The following is a 23479-nucleotide window of genomic DNA, read 5'->3' on the forward strand; positions in this document are numbered from 1 at the left end:
TTCAAAGGAATGCATATAAAAATGTAAAATGTTTTTTCCAACTGTGTGGTCAACTAATTTGATGTTCCCTCTAGGAATGTCGAAAGAATGAGATGCTGCTGTCCAAGTTGAGATCGAAAGGAGCAACTTAGCTGATATGTTACTATAAGAAAATGCTGTGCTTATATTAAAGTATGCAATCTGTGAAAACATTACACTGATAAATATCTCATGCACATATTAAAATCTCTTTTGCTTCATTGATCATTAAATGCTTTTATCCTATCCTCAGTGCCATATGCTGAGTGGAGAAAAATAAAACACTATGCGACCTGTACAAAAGTTGTCCGATAATGACTTTTGAACCGATAACCCGATACTGTCCAAGTCCAAAAATCTGATAATGATATATGCAGTTGTGCACTTAATGTGTTATTGCTAATTGTACTGTGATGCCCCACTGAATGCTTTAATAATGATAAATGTAAAAACTTCAAGGTTTTCCAAATAAATATTCTGTCGAAAAAATAGGGAACAACATCAACTGAAGTTATAGAAAATAAATGTCCCATATAAAAAATATACAGTGGTATCTCTACATACGAATTGTATTCGTTCCAGGACCTGGATTTTAAATCGAAATGGTCGTATGTCGATTATATGACATTATAATTCAGTTTATTCGTTCCACAGCCCAAAAACCTACGCTAAATCTTTAATAAATACTTCTGGAACAATTACAGATAGCAATTACACAAAGCAAAGCAAATAAATTATAAATACAAGTCGGAATAATAATCATGTAACAAATCAGGTTCTAATGTGGCAGTTGAGTTTTGCATGCTGTTCCTGAACGCGCCGTGTGATTGACGATAGAATGAGAGATTGAGATAGAATGGTAGAGTTTTTAGCCGTGTTGTTTTGCAAAAGTTCAGAACTAAATGATGAAAAACCTGATGAAGCTGGCGATTTCTTTGCTGATGTTACAATTCAGTGGTACCTCTACGAAGAATGTCTCCAGATACAGAAATGTCAGGTTAAGAAATGCCTCAGCGGGAAAATATTGCCTCGAGTTACAAAACAAATTTCAGGATAACAAAGGCAAAAAATGTCTCATACTCGCTGCTCCCGGAGTTAACTGAACGTAACATACTTATAGCTGCTCTGCCATTGGCTACTGCCTAGCATCTTCCTGGCATCCTGGCTAAGAGGGACCTCTACTGTATTTGTATGTGTGTCCTCTCCATTCGCCCCTCGTGTTCCAACAGATTTACATGAGTGTATTAACTTTTGTTTTTTATATGATGCACAACTCTGATTTTATGTTTATTGTACAATAATCTAATTGTAACATGTATTAGATATTTTCATGCATTATAAAAGGTTTATGTCTGAATTTTGGGGGTCTTGGAACGGATTGGGGCATTTACATGGAAAACCCGTCTCTATCTACAGAATGTTCAGGTTAAGAAACTACTCCCAGAACCAATTAATTTCGTAAGTAGAAGTATCTCTGTAATAATAATTGTCACCTCAACTTATAAAGACTAGCGAACAAAGGTTGGAGGACCGTCGAGATCGTATACACATATTCCGGCCGTATTGTTGAGCCAGTTCACTGACACGCACACCGCGTTAATATTTTTCTATCATCTCCATCTTAATTTCAATAGTAGGCGTTACCTTATTCCTTTTTTTCCACCACCTGCTCTAACCTTCTTGGGACCCATGTTGATTTCTCTCAAGAAAATCCGCCGTACATCCGTCTTGCGGGACAATGAAATGCAACGCTGTCGTAAATCGTCATATTTCAAGTATGTCGTCATATGTCAAAACAAATGACAAGTTTAACGTCAGATGTTGAAAGGATCGTATGTCGATGCGATCGTATGTTGAGGTACCACTGTAAATTGAAATGAGCTCAAATGTCCATAATTAAAGGAATCACAATTAAATCAGGTTTAGTTACCCCAAAGAGCCCTAAAGGGCGACCAAAGCATCACAAATACAGGCATTGCAGGCAATCCAGACATGCAATGCCAATTCCCAAGAGGCATTTTGTGGGCTTTTGCACAGATTTTTGTATTTTATTTTCTATTTAATTTTCTTAGTGACTATTTCTGGTAACATGGTAGTTCTATGTAATAAATTTATCCCCCCCCCCATTTATTGTTCATGTAATTTTTGCACCATGAATGCAAATGTTCTGCTCATATAATCAATTCCAAGCATCTTTCTTTAGTAACATCCATTGATCAGTCATCATAATAACTTAACGCCAAGCTGTGACCAGCCCTTGTATAATGGCAGAGGACATCTACATTCACCATAAAGGTAACATACATAATGGCCCAAATGAAACAAATACCGAAAACCTGATATTAATAATATTAGATATTATTATAAAATTCTTTTACCAGTTGATATAATTGGGGAGCCATTAATATGTATGTGTATATAATAATAAATGTTGATGCATTTATTTATTTTTTATTTTTGCAAATATATGTTCTGGTTTATTCATCTGTTGGATGATTAGCCTCTTCTCTAGGTACAGGAAAAACATATTTGTCCAACAGCTCGCAAATCAGCCAATAGTTATAAGGTTGGTAGACTTTCATATGGCGTGGCTCCCGGGGCAGGGCCTCCTCCTTGTATAGACTGTCGACTGGGACAGATGGGAGGATGCTGGGGTGGTCCAAGGTTCCCGCCCCACTTTGTCCTGCGGTGGTCTTCCGTTGCTCTCCGTCCCAGTCTTTCCATTTCCCTTCTACGCAGGTATAGTTTTTCTTTTTTTAAACATCTGCAATAACGTTAACGATTCTGCTTTTCTCCCAATACGGACGGTAATGATGAAAATAAGGACGTTAAAGGGGATTACATAACCTCTATCATGTGCATTCCAGTGGAAAAAATTTTATGTAATAAAGTGAATAAAACAGAATTCAATTTTTCTGATGCTATATAGTGCAGATAAATGAAAATAAAGGTTAACATTTCCCAATTGTAAACGAAATAGCTGTTGGCCAGTACTATTTTAGTGTGGTCTGAGAAAAGATGAAGAAAGGAAAAAGACAGCGACAGATTGAACAGGTACAGTAAATATAACATTTTAAAACTGTTTCGAGTGTTTCAGCATTTATGTTCTGTACGAGCATGCTGATGTCACATTCGTCACACAATGGCTGTGCTTGCAAGCAGTGTCAGTTTAAACATTTTCTTCATTATCAGCGGCCTAAAAACGCTGGTCTTGTGATTCAGTTTATACTTGATGAATTAATAGCGTCTTCCCTCTGGAAAAAACAAAATGAAAAGCACAAGATCAGGCATTATTGTAGTATTTAGAAACTTACTGCTTTTTGTTTCCAAAAAAATACCGTTATACTATTAATCTCCTACAATTTGAGTTATTCTCCATGAAATTGCTGTTGTTTATTGATAACCCAACTCAAAGCCTTTACATCTGTTGAAAATGGGACTATATGAAAAAAATTACAGGTAGTCCCTGGGTTACGATGTACCCGACTTGAAATTGACTTCACGACGCCGGAGTGGCATCCGTTATTTTGTCTCCAGTCGTTTGTTAAAATAATGTTGACGTTTGTTCTGTGATACATGCTTTTATTTTGACGCAGGATGCATAGAGCAGGTAGTACTTCCACATGCGAGTAGGGGTGTAACAGTACACAAAAATCTCGGTTCGGTACGTACCTATGTTTTGAGGTCCCAGTTCGGTTCATTTTTGGTACAGTAAGAAAACAATGCACTAGGCCTGCAAGCAGGACTGAACGGGCTCTCGCAATCTAGCGCAACTCGGACAGTGTGCAGGTCAGGATGGTGGTGGCAGATCCTCCTCTCTAATCATCTCATTAGAACCTAACATGCTCAAAAGTCACCTCTTTACATTCACACACCTAAGAGATAAAAACCCCTATTGGAGAGAGTACTACAAAAAGGAGCCACTACTGAGTTGTGCAGCCAAGCCCATATTCAAAACCAAAATGAATCTTCTAACTGGGCCAATTCGACCAAGTGTGCCAAATTCTGTGGCTCTATAAGCTGCCTGAGTCTCTGAAAAAAAATTATTTCCTTTTAATGGCGAACAAAGGGTCGTCACGGCAACAGACAGAGACATATGGACATGGGCCGTAAAATAAATATTTCAAAAGCTCTTGAAACTACAATGACCAACCTGAAAAGAACTGGACATGTATTGGAAAAACGACTGACTTTCTATTGCCACTAGTTGGCGCTGTAGGGTTGATGCAAATGACCCCTACAGGACTCTATAGAGTATGACTTAACAAGCACGAGATGTTTGGCGCAGATATGTTGTAGATCTTCCAAGTTATGACTGTTCAAAATATGTGGTGAGACGAAATGGCTTCAGTCATGTTCACTTCTCCTGTTGGACCCTTCTGCTTCAACCAAACCTCAGTATTTTTCATCAGACACCTGAACACATGTCTTATGGCTCCCCTGATGCAGGTTACAGGTGAATAGATTTTTTTTCTTTGGAGGAGGAGCCTGTTTCGTTAAAAAAAAAGGATTTTCCTGTTCCCACTAGGGGGCGCTAGGCCTAATGGGTAATATTTTAATGCACTCGTGTTAAGGGTGGGATCCCGCACGTACATGCCAGATATGAAAAAGATTGAACGTTGTGTCAAGGAGCTATTAGTCATTTACTGAATTTGTCATTTTGCCAAAAAAATGGCCGACTTTGGCACCACGCCCAGGTCAGACCCGTGAATGAAAACGCACCATTTTAAAAACTTAAGATCTCATGTCTCCCGAACAGTCTCACCAATTTTGAAGATGATCCAACTAACTCCCTCGGCGAAATGGTCTCAAATGTGCACCCTGTAAATCGATACAAATTTCATATTCGATCCAAAATAACCGATTTCCTGTTGGGTTTGGAATATGGGTGCCAATGCTTTTTTGGAGCGGATTTAGACAAGGTATAGACTCCCCAAATTTCATTGCTCTACGCTGACAGACGCTAATGTTATAGGCCAATTTTAAAATTTCAAGGGGGCGCCACTGAGCCATTTTGGTTTTTTTTTTGGTTTTTTTTTGCAATGCTGCAAATTTATCGAATTTTCCGCACGTATGTGCAAATTTTGGTGACTTTTCGTGCATGTTCAGGCCTCCAAATTGGCCGTTTTCTTTTGTCCTGAAAAAAAAAAAAAAATTCCTTTGGAAAACAATAGGGCCTTCACACGCTTAGTGCTCGGGCCCTAAAAATATAAATGTGCTAGTTGTTTATTACACATCTTTGTGCTTTCAACAATAGGAACATTAGCCTATACAAAGCTAGAAATCTGCTCAAAAATAGCGGGTATTTAAAGATAATCCAACAACAATTTGCCTTTCAGACCCCACGTATTGACCAATACATGGAAAAGAAGTCCTGTGCTAAAGAGAAAAGCAATCCCAATGACAAAGATTTTAACATGTATTTATTTTACAAATGAAATGCCTCAATGAATCTTTTTTTTCTTTCTTATGAACAGTTTTCAAAAGCTTTATTGGTGGATTTTCTCAAGTTAAAGCGCCAGAAATTAGTAAATTTAATTGTGTAAGCAGGATCTGTGTATTATTATTATTATTTAATTACAGGTGTTTTAGCTCATTTCAATATATTTTATTTAAATGGGCTATTATTTATTTTATTATGTGTTTATATTTTACAAATGTGATGTAGTATTCATTTATATTTGTATATTTTATGTTGTATAACTTTAGTTCCTATGTGAATATTAGTTCCTATTTGTTTTGTTGTGGTAGGAGGGTTTTGTATTGAACACGGGGCCGTGTTGGTTACTATTGTAGCAGAGAAGACAGCAGTAAATCAACAAAGACAAGTCAACTGTGCCCCGATCTACCACTCAAGAGATCTGATGGACTCAAAAAGTGGGTTACGATTGCGTATTAGTTTGAAAATCGACCGAATCCACCATATTTTTTACACGAGTGACTTCCGGTTTGCCCGATCCTAGCTACCGGTAGTAGTATTGACGCAGGAGGGTCGCGTCTCGTGTCAAATAATAAACTCTGCCGTTCTTTTCGCGTGCGTCGTGTTGAGCCGCTCTGGGACGCGTCAAACACACGGCCGCACTGCGACTGGTGTGCATTGGCTGATTGACTCTAACGCCCACGTTTAACGGCCACATTGTCGCAACGTTGACGTTTCTGGGTTATACTGTCCTAACGTGTTGGTCCTCATTATAGTAGAGAAGACGGAGTAAATATAATCTACATAAAAAACTGTAACCCGATCGACTCACAGCCTCGAAAACTAAGGGTTACATTACGTCAGAAACTCATCCAGTACGCCTCCATTCCGAACCGAGCACCACGTACCGAAACGGTTCAACACAAATACATGTACCGTTACACCCTTACACGCAAGTATGAGCGCATGTACACACAAAGAAAAGCGTATTTGCGCACACTAAGAAGAGCGCACGCGCACACCTGAAGCAGTTGCGCAGCCGAGGGTGAGGAAAAAGAAAGCCTGCGCGCATTTGTTGCTTGTGAAGCATCCAAAGACCTGTATATAACACCTTTTGTACTGTTTATTGTGCATTTTCAATTGTGGTCAAATACTTGGTGCGAGTTTATGTGATTGTTTTTGAGGATGTGCGGACATTAACTGATACATGCTAATCATTTGTGTGGATGTTACTGCTGTATCAGCAGCTAGTTATGAATGCAAATTTGAACAGCTGTTATTGAAGATGAAACTGATTTAATTTCATTTTTATTTTCATTTCATTCAACAAGTATTGATGTCATGAGCAGCTGAATAAAGTCAGCAAACCACACGGACGTCTGACATCGTCATTTCGGAGCTTAGCTCGCTGTCTAGCTAAGATTTAGCTCTAACGTCTTGGCAAAGACAGTACAATGACATGTTTTTAGATAGTTATTTTGGAATTTGGGGGATATTAAGGGGTATTTACAGGTTAGGGTTAGGTTAATACTGACCTATGCGGAAATTTGGGATACTTCGCCAGCATAGGAACGGAACTCGTTCATAACCCAGGGACTACCTGTATACGTTTTTTCTGACTTCTCCAGCAAATACATCATGATTAGTTTGACACTGTGGGTAAAATAAAAATATGAAAATATATGATAAATTACTATATTGTCCTTTAAGCCATGTCGTGTAATTTGTAAGTCTTAGTGGATATTATTAAGCTGTTACGCTGTACACTGCATACAGTGGGGCAAATAAGTATTTAGTCAACCACCAATTGTGCAAGTTCTCCTACTTGAAAAGATTAGAGAGGCCTGTAGTTGTCAACATGGGTAAACCTCAACCATGAGAGACAGAATGTGGGGGAAAAAACAGAAAATCACATTGTTTGATTTTTAAAGAATTTATTTCCAAATTAGAGTGGAAAATAAGTATTTGGTCACCAACAAACAAGCAAGATTTCTGGCTGTCAAAGCGGTCTAACTTCTTCTAATGAGGTCTAACGAGGATCCACTCGTTACCTGTATTAATGGCACCTGTTTAAACTCATTATCGGTATAAAACACACCTGTCCACAATCTCAGTCAGTCACACTCCAAACTCCACTATGGCCAAGACCAAAAAGCTGTCGAAGGACACAAGAGACAAAATTGTAGACCTGTACCAGGCTGGGAAGACTGAATCTGCAATAGGTAAAACGCTTGGTGTAAAGAAATCAACTGTGGGAGCAATTATTAGAAAATGGAAGACATACAAGACCACTGATAATCTACCTCGATCTGGGGCTCCATGCAAGATCTCACCCGGTGGCGTCAAAATGATAACAAGAACGGTGAGCAAAAATCCCAGAACCACACAGGGGGACCTAGTGAATGACCTACAGAGACCTGGGACCACAGTAACAAAGGCTACTATCAGTAACACAATGCGCCACCAGGGACTCAAATCCTGCACTGCCAGACGTGTCCCCCTGCTGAAGCCAGTACACGTCCAGGCCCGTCTGTGGTTCGCTAGAGAGCATTTGGATGATCTAGAACAGGACTGGGAGAATGTGTTATGGTCAAATGAAACCAAAAAATAACTTTTTGGTAGAAACACAGGTTCTCGTGTTTGGAGGAGAAAGAATACTGAATTGCACCCGAAGAACACCGTACCCACTGTGAGGCATGGGGGTGGAAACATCATGCTTTGGGGCTTTTTTTCTGCAAAGAAACCAGGACGACTGATCTGTGTAAAGGAAAGAATGAATGGGGCCATGTATCGAGAGATTTTGAGTGAAAATCTCCTTCCATCCGCAAAGGCATTGAAGATGAGACGTGGCTGTGTCTTTCAGCATGACAATGATCCCAAACACAGCCAGGGCAACAAAGGAGTGGCTTCGTAAGAAGCATTTCAAAGTCCTGGAGTGGCCTAGCCAGTCTCCAGATCTCAACCCCATAGAAAATCTGTGGAGGGAGTTGAAAGTCTGCGTTGCCCAACGACAGCCCCAAAACATCACTGCTCTAGAGGAGATTTGCATGGAGGAATGGGCCAAAATACCAGCAACAGTGTGTGAAAAGCTTGTGAAGAGTTGCAGAAAACGTTTGGTCTCCGTTATTGCCAACAAAGGGTACATAACAAAGTATTGAGATGAACTTTTGGTATTGACCAAATACTTATTTTCCACCATGATTTGCAAATAAATTCTTTAAAAATCAAACAATGTGATTTTCTGGGGGGGTTTTCCACATTCTGTCTCTCATGGTTGAGGTTTACCCGTGTTGACAATTACAGGCCTCTCTAATATTTTCAAGTGGGACAACTTGCACAATTAGTGGTTGGCTAAATACTTATTTGCCCCACTGTATGTCTTTAAAGTTTGATTAGTTTGCACTGACCTCCATTTGTTGCCGGATCCAGTTAAGTGACTGTGTGATCCTGGTGTACACCCCTGGCTTGTTTTTTACAGCGCAGCCAATCCCCCAGCTCGTTGCCCCAACCAACTTCCATTTAGATGAGTCCTCACAGGCAAGAGGACCTCCACTGTCCCCCTGAAGAAATGCATAACTCTAGTTTGGACGTGCGGTATGTGTTAAACATCAAGTTTATTTAGTGTTTTACAAATATTCAAATGTTGCCACCACCGGCAGCAATGACAACATCAAGCCAATGTGAGAATTCCTCCCAAACATGCGTCGCCACATCGCAGTCGGCCGTTGATTGCTGTTGTTCGATCCTTTATCAGGGATCATATCTGTAGATTGGTAGACGGGGATATATCTAGCCTCTCTAGTCCGTCAGAGTCAGTGTTTTTTTCATCCTGGTTGTGAACCAATGGACCAGTTCTACACCCTCAGCAGGGTCCTCAAGGGTTCATAGGAGTTTGCCCAAACAGTTCATATTTGTTTTATAGACTTGGAGAAGGTTTTCGATTGTGTCCCTCGGGGCGTTGTCTGAGAGAGACACCGAGATGAACTTTTCGGTCTGTGTAAAACCAGAGTTTGCTCTGAATTGCTAGCAGTAAAATTCGTTTCCAGCGAGGGTTGGACTCCGATGAGACTTTTCTGGCTTCGTCAATCCGCAAGCTCCAATCCTCATTGGTATTAAGGTATTTAAACCATCTATAACTATTGTCTGGGATAAAAGAAAAATTAAACTAAGGAGAATATTCTTGGTTGCAGGCATCATGAGTTCATCTCCAATTGTGAAAGGTGTCTTTAGCAATATGATTCGCCATGAGGTATGATGCTCTCACTCCATTTGCTTTATTTGCCTCGTTGGCTAGCTTTTAGCCACATATTATGTAGAATGGAGTTGGTTGCAGGCTCCTCTGCAGGTGTCCTTTTTCCCCATAAAAAAAAGCTGTCCAAAGACATCACCAGCCGCAGCACACAGCAGATAACCTTACTGTTTACATTGACTGATGCTGGGCTGCTATAGGTGTGTTAACACCCCTGTAATGGCACCCAACCACTTGAGGACAATATACGCAAATCTCTACTTGGATTAGTCAAGAGGCACAGGCCAGATTTTGGTTGTCAAATTATTCATTATTTCTCTGCGGCCCGGTAGCAAATGCGCCAAGGACCGGTAACGGTCCCCGGTCCAATGGTTGGGAATCACAGCTATAAGGGGTATGGAGGAGAAGGTGTGCAGCGGAGTATTGGAAATATTGTGGTTCATTAAGGATTTTGGATGGATTTCTGTAGCAAAGAAGGTGAGGGAAGGGTAAAGACAGGCTATGTTCTTGAGGTGGAAGAAAGCAGTTCTGGTAATGTGGTTGATGTGCTGGTCGAAAATTATTCCTATGTTGCGGGAGTGTTTTGAGAGAGGCAGGGTGCAGTTGTTGATGGTGGGGGAAAAAATGTCAGTCTCTGATGTGAGCTGCAGGGTCGGTGATGATTATGTCCAATTTGTCACTGTTAAGTTGAAGATAGTTTGCTTGCATCCAGGATTTAATTTCACTGAGACAGTTGTGAAGTGTAGTTATTGTACTGTGCGAGATGGTTTTTGTGGAGATGTAAATCTAGAAGCCGTCTGCGTAGCAGTGAAATTGCAGTCCAAATTTACAGATGATCTGACCAAGGGGAAGGATGTAAAGAATGAAAAGGGGACCAAGAACTCGTCCGTGGGGGACACCTTGTGGTAGGGGAACAAAAATGGAACATTAGATCGAAATGCAGAATCTGTATTGGTTTGCTGTGGTGTAAAAGGACCTGAGTGGCCAAAGGCGACACTTTCGATTTATGTTCTGAGGATTTTTCAATGAAAGGAGGCCCCAGAGGTGGCGAAGGACATGTTGTGTGTCCCAGCCAGCCTGTGAACACCTCGAGCTCCCCCCTGGAGAAGATAGACAAAGTGGCTGGGGAAAGGGAGCTGTGGGCTACCCTGCTGAAACTGCTGCCCTTGCAGCCATTCCTTATATAATTGGAGGACGACGAATGGATGTATGGATAGCTGATAAATCATGGAAAAAAGTACAGTTGCATTGTAAAAAATATGTATTAAAAAAAAATCACCTGACAAGAATCGGTTCCTCCTTCCAAGTATCCTGCACAAATCATCCAGGGTGAGATAAAGCCCTGGTAAACCTGTGGCTGATTACAGGTCTTTGTGGAGAGTATGGGCACCATGGCGGAACGTGAAACCACACTGGTCTCTCCTTTGAAAGGCAATGTATATTGTAAATTGTGTTTACAAACAACATGAACTGATATTCATTCAGCTTCTCCACTTAATCAGATTTGGAAAGCTTGCCTTTTTCCTCAGTTGCTCCCCATCCAGAGATCCAGCACATAGTGCCCTCGTCAAATTCTTCCCCATAATTAGGCAAGCAGATGGGCTCCACAAATCCTGAAGTAGATTGGATGATCTTCATCTTTATGACATTTCAGACACTGTACATTTAAAAAGTCTTGCATTTCTTTTCCATTGTTATGGTTATGTAATAATCCTTTTAAAAATGAGAAGATAATTTCAAAAACGTTTTATCCTATGTACTTATATACGTAAGCCTTATCATGTTTTTTTTTGTTTTTTTTTTAATCTTAATTTTTGCTTTCCTTCTAAAATTATCAGCGGTTCCAAAAGTGTACAGTCCATTCCAAAGAAGAATACCTGAACATCAATGGAAGAAACACTGAACACTTTAACACTACATTCCCTAAAAGACTTAACATACAAAACACATGGAAAAAGAAACAACATTTGAGGAATTTCATTTATGGACTCCCAATAAGGAATAATGTCATATTTATGATATACTTTGCTTGTGACTTTCATTTAAAGTGCCTGTGACACAAGAAAGCATGTTTATGTCATTTCACACAAGGTATTTTTTGCTCCTGAATGAAATGGACCACTTGAATGTGTGCAGAAGCGATCGATATACATATTTATTGAATTTTTTTAATCCCACGCTACGAAAATGAGACTTCCGGCCACAGTCTCGGATAGAGGAAGAATGAGGATGTGACGTCAATGAGTGACATCATATTCACGAAAGCCTCCACTCTGGCTGGGCTGCTGGCTGCTGGGGGGTCGGGACTCCGGTCTCGCGGCGCCCTGCGGCAGCTTCTCAGCATCCTCCTGCCTCAGCCTTCCCCTATCTCTTCTGCCCAGGTATCCGCCACATGCTCCGTAGCAGGACGCTGGTTGGATATCGCCTGCTCCGGTGGGGGGTACTGCCCTGCCCTGGGCTTGGTGGCCCGTTGGGTGTCCTGCGATGTGCCGTGACAGTCGGGGGGCTGCGGCAGTGGCTCATGGGCCTAGTTGGGGTGGGGCTGGGCATGTGGAGTTGTGGTGTGTCCCCTTATCCCATCCCTGAAGGCCAGTTGTTGGGGGGGGCGATTGGCCCGGGGGACCACCCTGGATCCCGGGGGGATGACGACGGCTCCTTTGCTGGCCTGCGGGAAGAGGGATGAGCTGCGTTGCCCCCCCCCCCCACACCCCGGTGGGTTGGAGGTGTGGGGGTGTGGCCTGGGGCGGCGTCTCCGCTCGTCTGCGGGGCTGTCACATGTTTGATAGGTGTCGTGCGTGGCTGGATGGCGTGACGGTCGTGGGGTTTCTTCTACTTGGCTTGGGAGGTGCCCTGCTGTACCGGAAAGCTTCCAAGACGGCAGCTTTCAAGGAAATTGACAAATTGTCCACGGATTAAACGGTGCAATTCAAGGCTTTGGAGGACCGGGTGAAAGCTTGGATTGTGAGTTATCCCGTGAGAAAACGGTTCAGTCTGAGGAAGAATGAAGAAAGGTGGATGTCAACTGGCATCTGGAACTGTTGAGGCAGACCGTGACTGTTGGCAATGACTTGAGGGAACTCAGGTCTTGCCTACGCCTTGATGAGCGCGACCATCTGTATTTGGACATATTCAATTTTTGATTCTGCTTATTTGATTATAATTTTTCCTTTCGCTTTCCCAATCCCTCTCACCCGCGCCCTCCCTTCCCTTCCTACTGGGAGATCCACGATGGTCCTTATCTCATGCCCTTAAACTCTCCTCCCAAGACCGGTTACAGAGTTCTGTGACTTTTATTTTGTCTGCATGCACAAATACTGATATACATACGCACAATCACGCTTCCACACACATCTCCCACTCAATCCGCTCCCGACCTTCTACCGTCACTTTTCCTCCGATCAGCCATGACTGGGAAGTTCCTTATTGTCGTATAAAAAATTCATGCACGTGACCTGTGCGTCGTGTCATATCCCTGCTATGTTATATGATGTGTGTCTACTGTAACTTGCAACTGCTCTTTCATTTCTGAAGAAGAGAAAGTTGGCGGCGTGGTTCATCTGCAGCGGCCCGATGCTCACTCATCGAACATAGTTTCGATGTCATGTCTGTGTCAATGATTATTAAAGCTCTGTATTCCCGTATTCTTCTTGGACATGTGTATAGAAGCCTGGCAGGTTTTTTAAACATGGGGTTTTGACAATTGCCGTCATCAAGGCACCGGTCCACCCTGTTCCGGCCACAAATCTTTGACCAGAATGGCGTACCGGACCATTACTCCCACTTTCACCCCTGCTTTTGACTGATACTGGCTTCAAAATGCCAAATGGTGAACTGCAGTGTATGCTGTGCGAGTTAATTGCTTCATCATAGTAACTATGCCATACTTTTTTTGTAAAAGTTAATTATTCTATTCATTTACATGCATTTTAGTTCATTTGTAGTTGTTTTTTGTTATTGTTTGTTTTTATTTGGGCAACCCCACTTATATTATTGTCATATTCTCTGCCTTTCCGTTTCACTCTACCTTATTTACTATGGAGGACCAGGAGTGCAAAAATTCAATAAATAAATACACAATTAAATAAATAATTAAAGGTGTCATTAAAATGCTCCTATTTCAATATTTATTTATTTATTTCAATACAGTGGTACCTCTACATACGAATTTAATTCGTTCCAGGACCTTGTTTGTAAGTCGAAATGGTCGTATGTCGAGCAGGATTTTCCCATAGGAATACATTATAATTCCATTAATTCGTTCCAAAGCCTAAAAACATACACTAAATTCTTAATAAATACTGCTGGCACTGTTACAAATGGCAATTAAACATAGAAAAACAAATAAGTTATAAATAAATAATTCAGAATAATATAATAATAAGAAGAATAATTAATAATTATTCCTGTAAATAATGTAACGAATCGGATTCTAATATGGCGGACACTTTTTACTGTCCCTGAACGCACCGCGAAGCTGACGTCTCAGTGAGATAGGTCGGTGCGGTAGAGATAATACTTTCGTTTTCTTGAGAGCAGTCAACTGCTTAAGACAATGGGCGTTTTGTGTTGGATAAGTTCTTAAATAAATGATAAAAACGTGACGAAGCTGGCGATTTCCTTGGCAATGTTACCACAATAATAATTGTCACCTTAACTTATAAATAGTGGCGAACGGTGGTCGGAAGAGGACCATGGAGCTGTATTGTTGAGCCAGTTCAGGGACGCGCACCCCAAGCTCGTATTTTTCTATAACTTGCATCTTCATTTCAAAGGTAAGCATCACTTTTTTCCTTGTTTCTCCAACTGTATCAACTTTTTTTGAAAACTGTGTTGATTTCTCACACAAGAAAATCCACCGTGCATTCGTTTGCAGTGCTGTCATGTCGTCTTATTTCGAGCAACTCGTCGGATGTAGAAACAAATGGCGGCTCAAATTTTACGTCGGATGTCGAAAAGATCGTGTGTCGAAGTGATCGTATGTAGAGGTACCACTGTATTTATTTCAATTTTTATTTATTTATTTCAATTTATATTTATTTCAATATTTATATATTTATTTCAATTTTTATTTATTTATTTCGATTTTTATTTATTTCAGTTTATATTTATTTATTTCAATTTTTATTTATTTATTTCAATTTATATGTATTTATTTCAAATTTTATTTCGATTTTTATTTATTTATTTCAACTTTTATTTATTTATTTCGATTTTTATTTATTTATTTCGATTTTTATTTATTTATTTCATTTATTTATTTATTTCAACATTTATTCATTTCACTTTTTATTTATTTCATTCTTGCACTCTTGTTCCTCTGGAGGTGCAACCATGAAATAATTTTATCTGTCACGTTTGCGCGTCAGTTTCTAACGTCTGATTGGTTGCTCAGCAAAGTAAGTCTTAACTAGTCAATCTCAGATAATAGATTGATGCCTGAGGCATTGGCTAATTTTTATGTACACCCGATACATAAGGTGGCAGTGTAGATCCGTATAATCTGAAAAATAATTGCTCCCTCAAAATCACAAAAACGACGAAGATTAGTAGCGTCACTAGCGTGGTCAGTGTAGCGGTAGTAGGCTTTGACGCATTTCGTGTGTTGTCCAAGCAAAACATACATATGTCCAAAATGTACCCAGAGCTGCCCAGAGAAGCAGCAAATTTAATCGAGGACACTCTGAGGAGAACTCCACCAGCAGCCCATGGTGGAGTCCAGTCTGTGGCTTCTACATCGCGCGGGCCAGCGCCTTTAAACGGGCTGATGTCTGCATACGGGAAACTCTAGTATAACTCAGAAGTGGAACGGTCCTTGGATATTTACCAGATTTTATTTATTTATTTATTTTTATCAAGTTTTGAAATAAGGCTAAATGACAGAAATAACTAGCAGTTTTCTAAGTATTTTTACTCTGAACTCCGACATCATTTTTACATGATAATGATTTAGTTTGGGTCTAGGGGTGCTCCAGTGTCTCTCTAAAGTGGACCCGTTGTCGAATAGGTCACAGTTTTTTTCCCCATATATTTAATAAAGGGACTTGCGCTCTTAAGCCACGTCATTGCATTCTGAAGCCAGCGCATTACCGTAATGCAAACAATAATCCAAATGAGGGGCGGCTGGTTTGACTTCGTTTTTACGAGTGGAGGCTGGCTTGACCGCAGTTCTAAACTATAGAAAACTCTTCGATCAACATCTTGATCTGACAGAGCCGAGATGATGCCAATAACGTTAATTAATTGCTCTGTTTTGTAGGACACGTACTCAGGGTCCAAATGTTCTGCTTCAATTTGTTCTGAGAAATCTAACATGTCCCAAGAGAGCTCATGCAAAATCTCAGATAATGCCGCCATGTTGGGAAGAAATAGGACGAAGCAATCGCATATTACTCGATCAACTCAAACCCCGCCTAGTTCACGCCCGCCCACCGAGTTTGATGAGCCAATGACAGATAAAATTATTTCATGCGGCCACACGGGGAACAAGAGTGCAAGAATGAAATAAATAAAAAGTGAAATAAATAAATGTTGAGATAAATAAATAAATGATGAAATAAATAAATAAAAATTGAAATAAATAAATAAAAATGGAAATAAATGAATAAAATTGAAATAAATAAATAAAAATTGAAATACATTTTGAAATAAATAAATATAAAATGAAATAAATAAAAATTGAAATAAATAAATAAAAGTTGAAATAAAAGAATAAAAATTGAAATAAATAAAAATCGAAATACATTTTGAAATAAATATAAATTGAAATAAATAAATAAAAATTGAAATAAATAAATATGAATCGAAATAAATAAATATAAATTGAAATAAATAATTAAAAATTGAAATAAATAAATATAAATCGAAATAAATAAATAAAAATTGAAATAAATATAAATTGAAATAAATAAATAAAAACTGAAATAAATAAATAAAAATTGAAATAAATATTGAAATAAATAAATAAATATTGAAATAAAAGCATTTTAATGACACTTTTAATTATTTATTTAATTGTGAATTTATTTATTGAATTTTTGCACTCCTGGTCCTCCATATATTTACTGCCCTGCCAGATTCTAATGAAAGGTAAGGCCACCCTAACTTTTGAAATGAGTTGTCTAGCTTGGTCAAATGGATTGCATATGTTAGACTTTGATGTTCCTCTGTATACAGTCTAGCTAAAAGGTATGTGCATAAACTCACACCATACCATTGAATACAAGGGGTTTGGTCAGTTTCATGAGTGCAATATCATAATCCAATCCTTTGGGGTGATAGCGAGCATGGTATATGATCTGCTCCACTGCAAGTGACTCGGCACCATGGACTGGTTGTTCTACCTCTCCCACATGGACAACCCACAAGGAAGGGTCTGCAAATCTGATAACAGAAATGATAAGCAATGAGCTTCGCTACGTCAAGCATCTTACATCAGAATTAGTACTGTAGAAAACATTGTTTGAGGTCGGTGACCAAATGAGACTATTTTATGTTTGTCCTCGTTGATTTTTCAACAATGCAAAGAGGAAAATAGAAAATAAAGAACACTAAGGGGGAAAAAAAAGAGTGTATTGTGTCGATTATTTTATTGTAAAATTGCAACATACTGTCTTGTTATCTTCATATGACAGCGGAACTAAAATGCATTAAAAAAAAAAAAAAAAAACTTCTCCAAAATGGATGGATGGATGGATGGATGTACTCACCCATACACACAGTGTGCTGCTGTGAGAATCCAACGTGACGTTATGATAGAACCACCACAGAGGTGTTCATTGCTGATCCACTGCTGAAGGCTAACCAGCCAGGGAAACTGACCTGGCCTGGAGATGTTCCCACCAACTATGCGAGTCGAGTATTTGGGCCTGGAGCCACACTCTGGAAAAAATTGTGCATTGAAATATTAGCTGGTGTTCCGTCTGTGAGATGTTCTCAGTGTTCCTTTTTTATACAGCCATAACATTATTATTGAAAAAGAAATACTGATCTGGTTCAAATGCAGCACAATGCATGACACTTCACAGTCCTGAATTCAAGGATTCAATCCTTTTTGGGATGAGTGAGGCTACTTAAGATCAAACATGAATGAAGTGCAGTGGTATGAAAAAGTATCTGAACCTTTTGGAATTTCTCACAGTCGTGCATAAAATCACCATCAAATGTGGTCTGAGCTTCGTCAAAATCACACAGATGTAAAAACAGTGTCTGCTTTAACTAAAACCACCCAAACATTTATAGGTTTTTATATTTTAAAGAGGATAGCATGCATAGCAATAAGTAAGTGAACCCTCTGCCTAAGGAGAATTAAAGAGCAGCTGAAACCATTTTTTACCAAACAATCCAAGTCATGTGTGTGCCCAATAACTGATGAGTGGTTGTAAGCTGCCCTGCCCAGTAAAAAACACACACCTGGAAAGAATTGTCTTGAGAAGCATTGTCTGATGTGCATCATGGCTCGGTCAAAAGAGCCGTCTGAAGACCTACGATCAAGGATTGTTGATTTGTATAAAGGTGGGAAACGATACAAAACCATGTCTAAAAGTCTGGATGTTCATCAATCGATGGTCAGAGAAGTTGTCTACAAATGGAGAGTTTGGCACTGTTGTTTCTCTCCCGAGGAGTGGCCGTCCACCAAAGATGACGCCAAGAGTTCAGCGCAGAATACTATATATATATATATATATATATATATATATATATATATATATATATATATATATATATGTAGAGAGAGAGAGAGAGAGAGAGAGAGAGAGAGAGAGAGAGAGAGAGAGAGAGAGAGAGAGAGAGAGAGAGAGAAAAAGAAGAAACCTAGAGTGTCTACTAAAGACTTACAGAAATCACTGGCACAATATCTTTCAATATCTCTGTGCACACATCAACTATATTTAAAACTATGGCCAAGAAAGGTGTTCATGGGAGGACTCCACAGAGGAAGACACTGCTGTCTAAGAAAAAAAAACATTGTTGCTCGTTTAATGTTCGCAAAAAGGCACTTGGACACTCCATAGAAGTTTTGGCAAAATATTTTGTGAACGGATGAAACCAATGTTGAATTGTTTGTGAGTAACACACAATGTCATTTGTGGAGGAAAAAATGGAACAGCTCACCAACATCAACACCTCATCCCTACCATGAAGCATGGTGGAGGGAGCATCATGATTTGGGGCTGTTTACTGCCTAAGTGCCTGGACAACTTGCAATCATTAATTGAAAAATGAATTCAAAAGTTTATCAGGATGTTTTGTAGGAAAACCTGAGGCCGTCTGTCAGACAGTTGAAGGTTGAAAGTGGATGGATGCTGCAACAAGACAATGATCCAAAATACAGAAGTAAATCAACTTCAGAATGGTTTCAGAAGAACAAAATACACATTCGGGAGTGGCCATTCATAATCCAGACTTGAACCCCATTGAGATGCTGTGGCATAACTGAACTACAGCAGTTTTGTAGAGAAGAATGGGCCAAGATTAGTCCTGATCAATGTGCCAGACTGATCTGCAGCAACAGGAAGCGTATGGTTGAAGTTATTGCTGCCAAAAGGGTGGGCCACAAAATATTAAATGTTATGGTTCACTTACTTATTTTTCCCCCTTCTGTCATTGATTGCATACTATCCTCATTAAAAAATGAAAACCTATAAATGTTTGGGTGGTTTTAGTTAAAGCAGACACTATTTTCTCATCTGTATGATTCTGACAAAGATCTATCACATTTGATGGTGATTTTATGCAGAAATGTGAGAAATTCCAACAGGTTCAGACATTTTAACATACAACTGTAACTCCGCCATTTTGAATTATACAAAATGATGATGCTAAAATTATACTAATTATTGGGAGTGTAAAGCACCAATTTCATGGCAGCTTAAGTTCCATGAATAATAAAAAGTATTTGATTGGCTGATTCATCACACAACATCATGGGGCGGGGCCTATTTGGTCTAAACTGTGACATTGTGTCATGCTAGAGGGGATGTCACCATTTTGGTCACCCTTCAACACGTGATTACATTGACTTCGCACGATGAGAATAAAACTTGGTCGGTCAGAACATAGATTAAAATGTGTGAGATTTGCATCGCTTCCACATGGGTGTAATTTATACCTAGTGTTGTCTTTCCCTTCAAGCACATTAATGATGACATTTTTTTCCATGATGATTGGGGTCCCTTATCATTTTTAAAAAAATCAGTATGTGTGTATTGTAGCATGTTAAGTCTCTCACCCAGACATTTTAGCGTTGTCACTTTTCCTGAACTGCACTGGGTTTTACTGTGGTGGCAAAAGAGAAGCAAGTCAGGCAAGTAGCCAACAAAATTCAGACAATGGTACATAGACATGAGTGATCAAATTTGAAATAACATTAATAAAAATGAGAGTGGGTGGGTAGAGTAGCCAAAATTTTTGATAAAGAGAAGAATTACTTCAAAATAATATTACTAAAGCGAGAGTAGTCATCCAAAAAATGTACTCAAGTAAAAATCCGGTGAAATAAATACTCAAGTAATTAATTTACTGGTAAATAATTAGTAAATAAGTAAATATATATATATATATTTACTTATTTATTTATTTTATTTTTTTTTTTATGGTATTTTCTTCTCAGCACAACATCATCTATACTACTATAACATACTGTAATACATGACCATATTAGGCCAAAAAACAAACAAAAATCATCAGATTCAAACTATAAAATGAAACATTACCCATTCAATGAGCAAGGGGGCCCTCTAGTGGGAAAAAAAAAAAACATTTACATTTACAACATTTGCTACGAATTGAAAATGAATCCATCTGTGCTTTTGAGTAATGTTGAGTCGATGTCAAATCGTTTAATTTTTACAGCGCTTTAAAGGCGCCACGTGATTGATTACGTTACAGGAAGTTGCCCACTTTTAGTGCAGGAAGACATTTTATCAAGGCGATACTATTTTAGCCAATCAAATGCGCATAACAGATTGTCAGCTTTGTATTTTGTTTTGTTCCCTCTACTGCAATGAATTTTGGCATTTTTAAACTCATTTAAATGACACATTGTAACTATATGTTCTGTACCTGAAGGTTGTTGTGTTTTGAAGCTTAACGACTTGTGTTTTGCTCAGATTGATGGACATCAGATTGTACTGTAGGTCCTGCTCAATGGAGGTCAGGGAGATGAAGAATGACTCGATATAACTGCTCATGACAAACAAAAACAGGAACCATTGACAAAACATCTAGAATATTGATTGCATAATTAAAAGAAATCCACTTAACACTAAAAATACTACAGCTAAGCCATTTGGAGGCCACATGCATATTGGCCCAAAACCAATAATGAAAACAATCTCGATATTATCAGATATCATTTTGAAATACTTTTTTTTCTGGCTGATATCATCAGCTACTCAATAATTTCGGACAACTCCACTTGCAAATCTATCAATACATTGGGGTCATTCTGTGTCTGGAGTCATTCTGTGTCAATTCACGCACCCTCCCCAGTAAAACCAAAACCAAAATTTGATAATATTTGAGCCTTTTAGATGACAAATGAAAGAAGTCTGGGCATCTGACTTTTTGAGTTATAGCCCTTCAAAGTCTGGGTGCCACGCCCACTTTTGGGTTCTGGAAATCATATGGCACACTAAATTTCGGACCAGCTTTGGACGCCTTGGAGATAAATACCAGTAAATTTCTACATACTGTATGTGTTTTCTGCCGCTATCTATCAGAATGTGCATTCACAACGTGATTGTAGAAGCCTTCTGCCTTTGTACAGTGCTGGCCAAAAGTATTGGCACCCTTGCAATTCTGTCAGATAATGCTCCATTAATGCCAGTAAATGATTGCAGTTATAAATGCTTTGGTAGTAATATCTTCATTTATTTTGCTTGTAAGTAGTAGGAAGGGAGGAGGAGATGAGCGAGAAGCAAAAGTTTGCAGTCGAATGTGATGGCAGGCCGCTATAATTTTGTTTATTGTTTTCTTATTGTTGCCAATATAAAGCCATCAACGACTCCTTTCCTTCTTTCCCCTCAACGTTTTTATATTATTATTATTTTATATGCACGAGAGGTGCCGGATCTGCCCAAATAAGTCCCGGAACACAGGGAGGCCAAAATCAAGAAATTAAGCGCTGGGTGACAGCCATGCACACCAATTAGATGTAGAGTATGGTGTATGGGTTGGGCACTAACAGGCTGAACCCCAACCTCTTCAATCTCTGCAGCAATGCTGACAGCACTCCTGTAACAAGTCACATGACATTTTGGAGGGAAAATGACAAGCAGTACTCAATTTGGACATGTAGGGATGTATGTATTTACTAAGGGGTGTACTCACTTTTGTTGCCAGGGGTTTGGATAATAATGGTTATATTTTGAGTTATTTTGTGGGGAAAATAAATTAACTTTATTATATAAGCTGCACACAGACTACTTTTCATTGTGTCAAAGTGTCATTTTGTCAGTGTTGTCCCATGAAAAGATTTAGTTAAATATCTGCAGAAATGCGAGGGGTATACTCACTTTTGTAATACACTGTAATACTTGAACGGGCTCAATGGACAAAGGCAGTCTGAACAGACATGCCAAAGAAACATATGACAAAAAATCGGAATTGTGCATTAAGACCTGCAGAATGAACCTAGCCTGAGATGCTTGAAATTTGTTATGTGAGCATTATCATTATTAAGGCATTCAGTGGAGCATCACAATACAATTAGCCATGATATGTTGTTAACACATATATCGTTTTTAGTTTGATATCGGTATCGGATTTTTTTTATATATCGTGATATCGGTTATTGGTTAAATAGTCATTATCGGACGACTCTAACTTTAAGTGAATAAAATACCTTGTATATCCCAATTGCTTGCAGGCAGAGAGCCCCAGCCAGTTATTCCAATCCTCTGAGCAGACTGTCTTCCAAACACCTGCTTTCTGGACCTGCAGGACTGAACTCCGCCCACTAAGACGCACTGCAATATAGATAGTTAACAGTTAGTTTGAAAATCTTTTTTCAAATGAATGTCAATATTCATTAATGGGATGGGAGTGGTAGCACCTGGTTGGTATTGCATCACATTATTCGAGATGTGAACTTTGCCACCACTCTGGTATACTCACTATTATATACTGTATAAAATGTTGTGCTTCCCTAAAATATGATTTACCCTGCTGGCCACATGAGTTTTAGTGCCTGATATAGATTGGGCCCAGGATTTCTTTCCGGTCCAATAGAGGTAGTCCCCAGGTTACGACATAGCCGACTTATGTGATTTCGACTTTACGACGCCGGAGTCCCATCTGGCATTTTGTTGTTTTGTTTTTTTTTTAATAATGTTGACTTTAGTTTTGTGATGCATGCTTTTATGTGGCGCAGGAAGCATAGAGCAGGTAGTACTTCCACACGCGAGTAAGACCACACATACACGAAGAATGTATTTGTGCACATGAAGAGGAGCAAACACAAGGAAGAGCGCATTTGCTCCCACGAAAAGTAGGAGCTGTAATTTACAGCTGCAAGCCTGCGCGCACATTTGTTGCTTGTGAAGCATCCACAGGGCCAACACCTGTATATAACACCTTTTGTACTGTTTATTGTGCATTTTCAATTTGGGTCAAATACTTCGAGCGAGTTGATGTGATTGTTTTTGAGGACGTGCGGACGCCAACTGACACATGCTAAGATTTATTTCTGTATCAGCACCTAGTTATAAACGCAAATTTGAATTGCTGTTGAAGATATCTTGATTTAATTTCATTTTTATTTTTGTTTCATTCAACAAGTATTGATGTCATGA

At 39.2% G+C, this 23479-nt stretch overlaps 2 protein-coding genes across 2 annotated transcripts in view; one reads left to right on the top strand and one right to left on the bottom strand.

Moving 5' to 3' along the window:
- ccdc93 (coiled-coil domain containing 93) overlaps positions 1–2113 on the top strand; it is a 42930-nt gene extending 40817 nt beyond the window's left edge. Inside the window, exon 23 of the mRNA XM_057852672.1 lies at positions 75–2113. Coding sequence (XP_057708655.1) covers positions 75–131 — 57 coding nt within the window. The 3' untranslated portion in view covers positions 132–2113. The remainder of the gene's footprint in view (positions 1–74) is intronic.
- Positions 2114–2690: 577 nt separating this feature from the next.
- The window catches only part of tmprss3a (transmembrane serine protease 3a), a 32167-nt gene continuing 11378 nt past the window's right edge, over positions 2691–23479 (bottom strand). Inside the window, exons 6-14 of the mRNA XM_057852144.1 lie at positions 22531–22654; positions 20748–20867; positions 19915–19961; positions 17393–17564; positions 16897–17066; positions 11204–11299; positions 10966–11108; positions 8845–8997; positions 2691–3272 (exon numbers count right to left, since the gene is read on the bottom strand). Coding sequence (XP_057708127.1) covers positions 3237–3272; positions 8845–8997; positions 10966–11108; positions 11204–11299; positions 16897–17066; positions 17393–17564; positions 19915–19961; positions 20748–20867; positions 22531–22654 — 1061 coding nt within the window. The 3' untranslated portion in view covers positions 2691–3236. The remainder of the gene's footprint in view (positions 3273–8844; positions 8998–10965; positions 11109–11203; positions 11300–16896; positions 17067–17392; positions 17565–19914; positions 19962–20747; positions 20868–22530; positions 22655–23479) is intronic.

Source organism: Corythoichthys intestinalis, chromosome 12 (assembly GCF_030265065.1).
Source record: "Corythoichthys intestinalis isolate RoL2023-P3 chromosome 12, ASM3026506v1, whole genome shotgun sequence".
NCBI lineage: Eukaryota > Metazoa > Chordata > Actinopteri > Syngnathiformes > Syngnathidae > Corythoichthys > Corythoichthys intestinalis.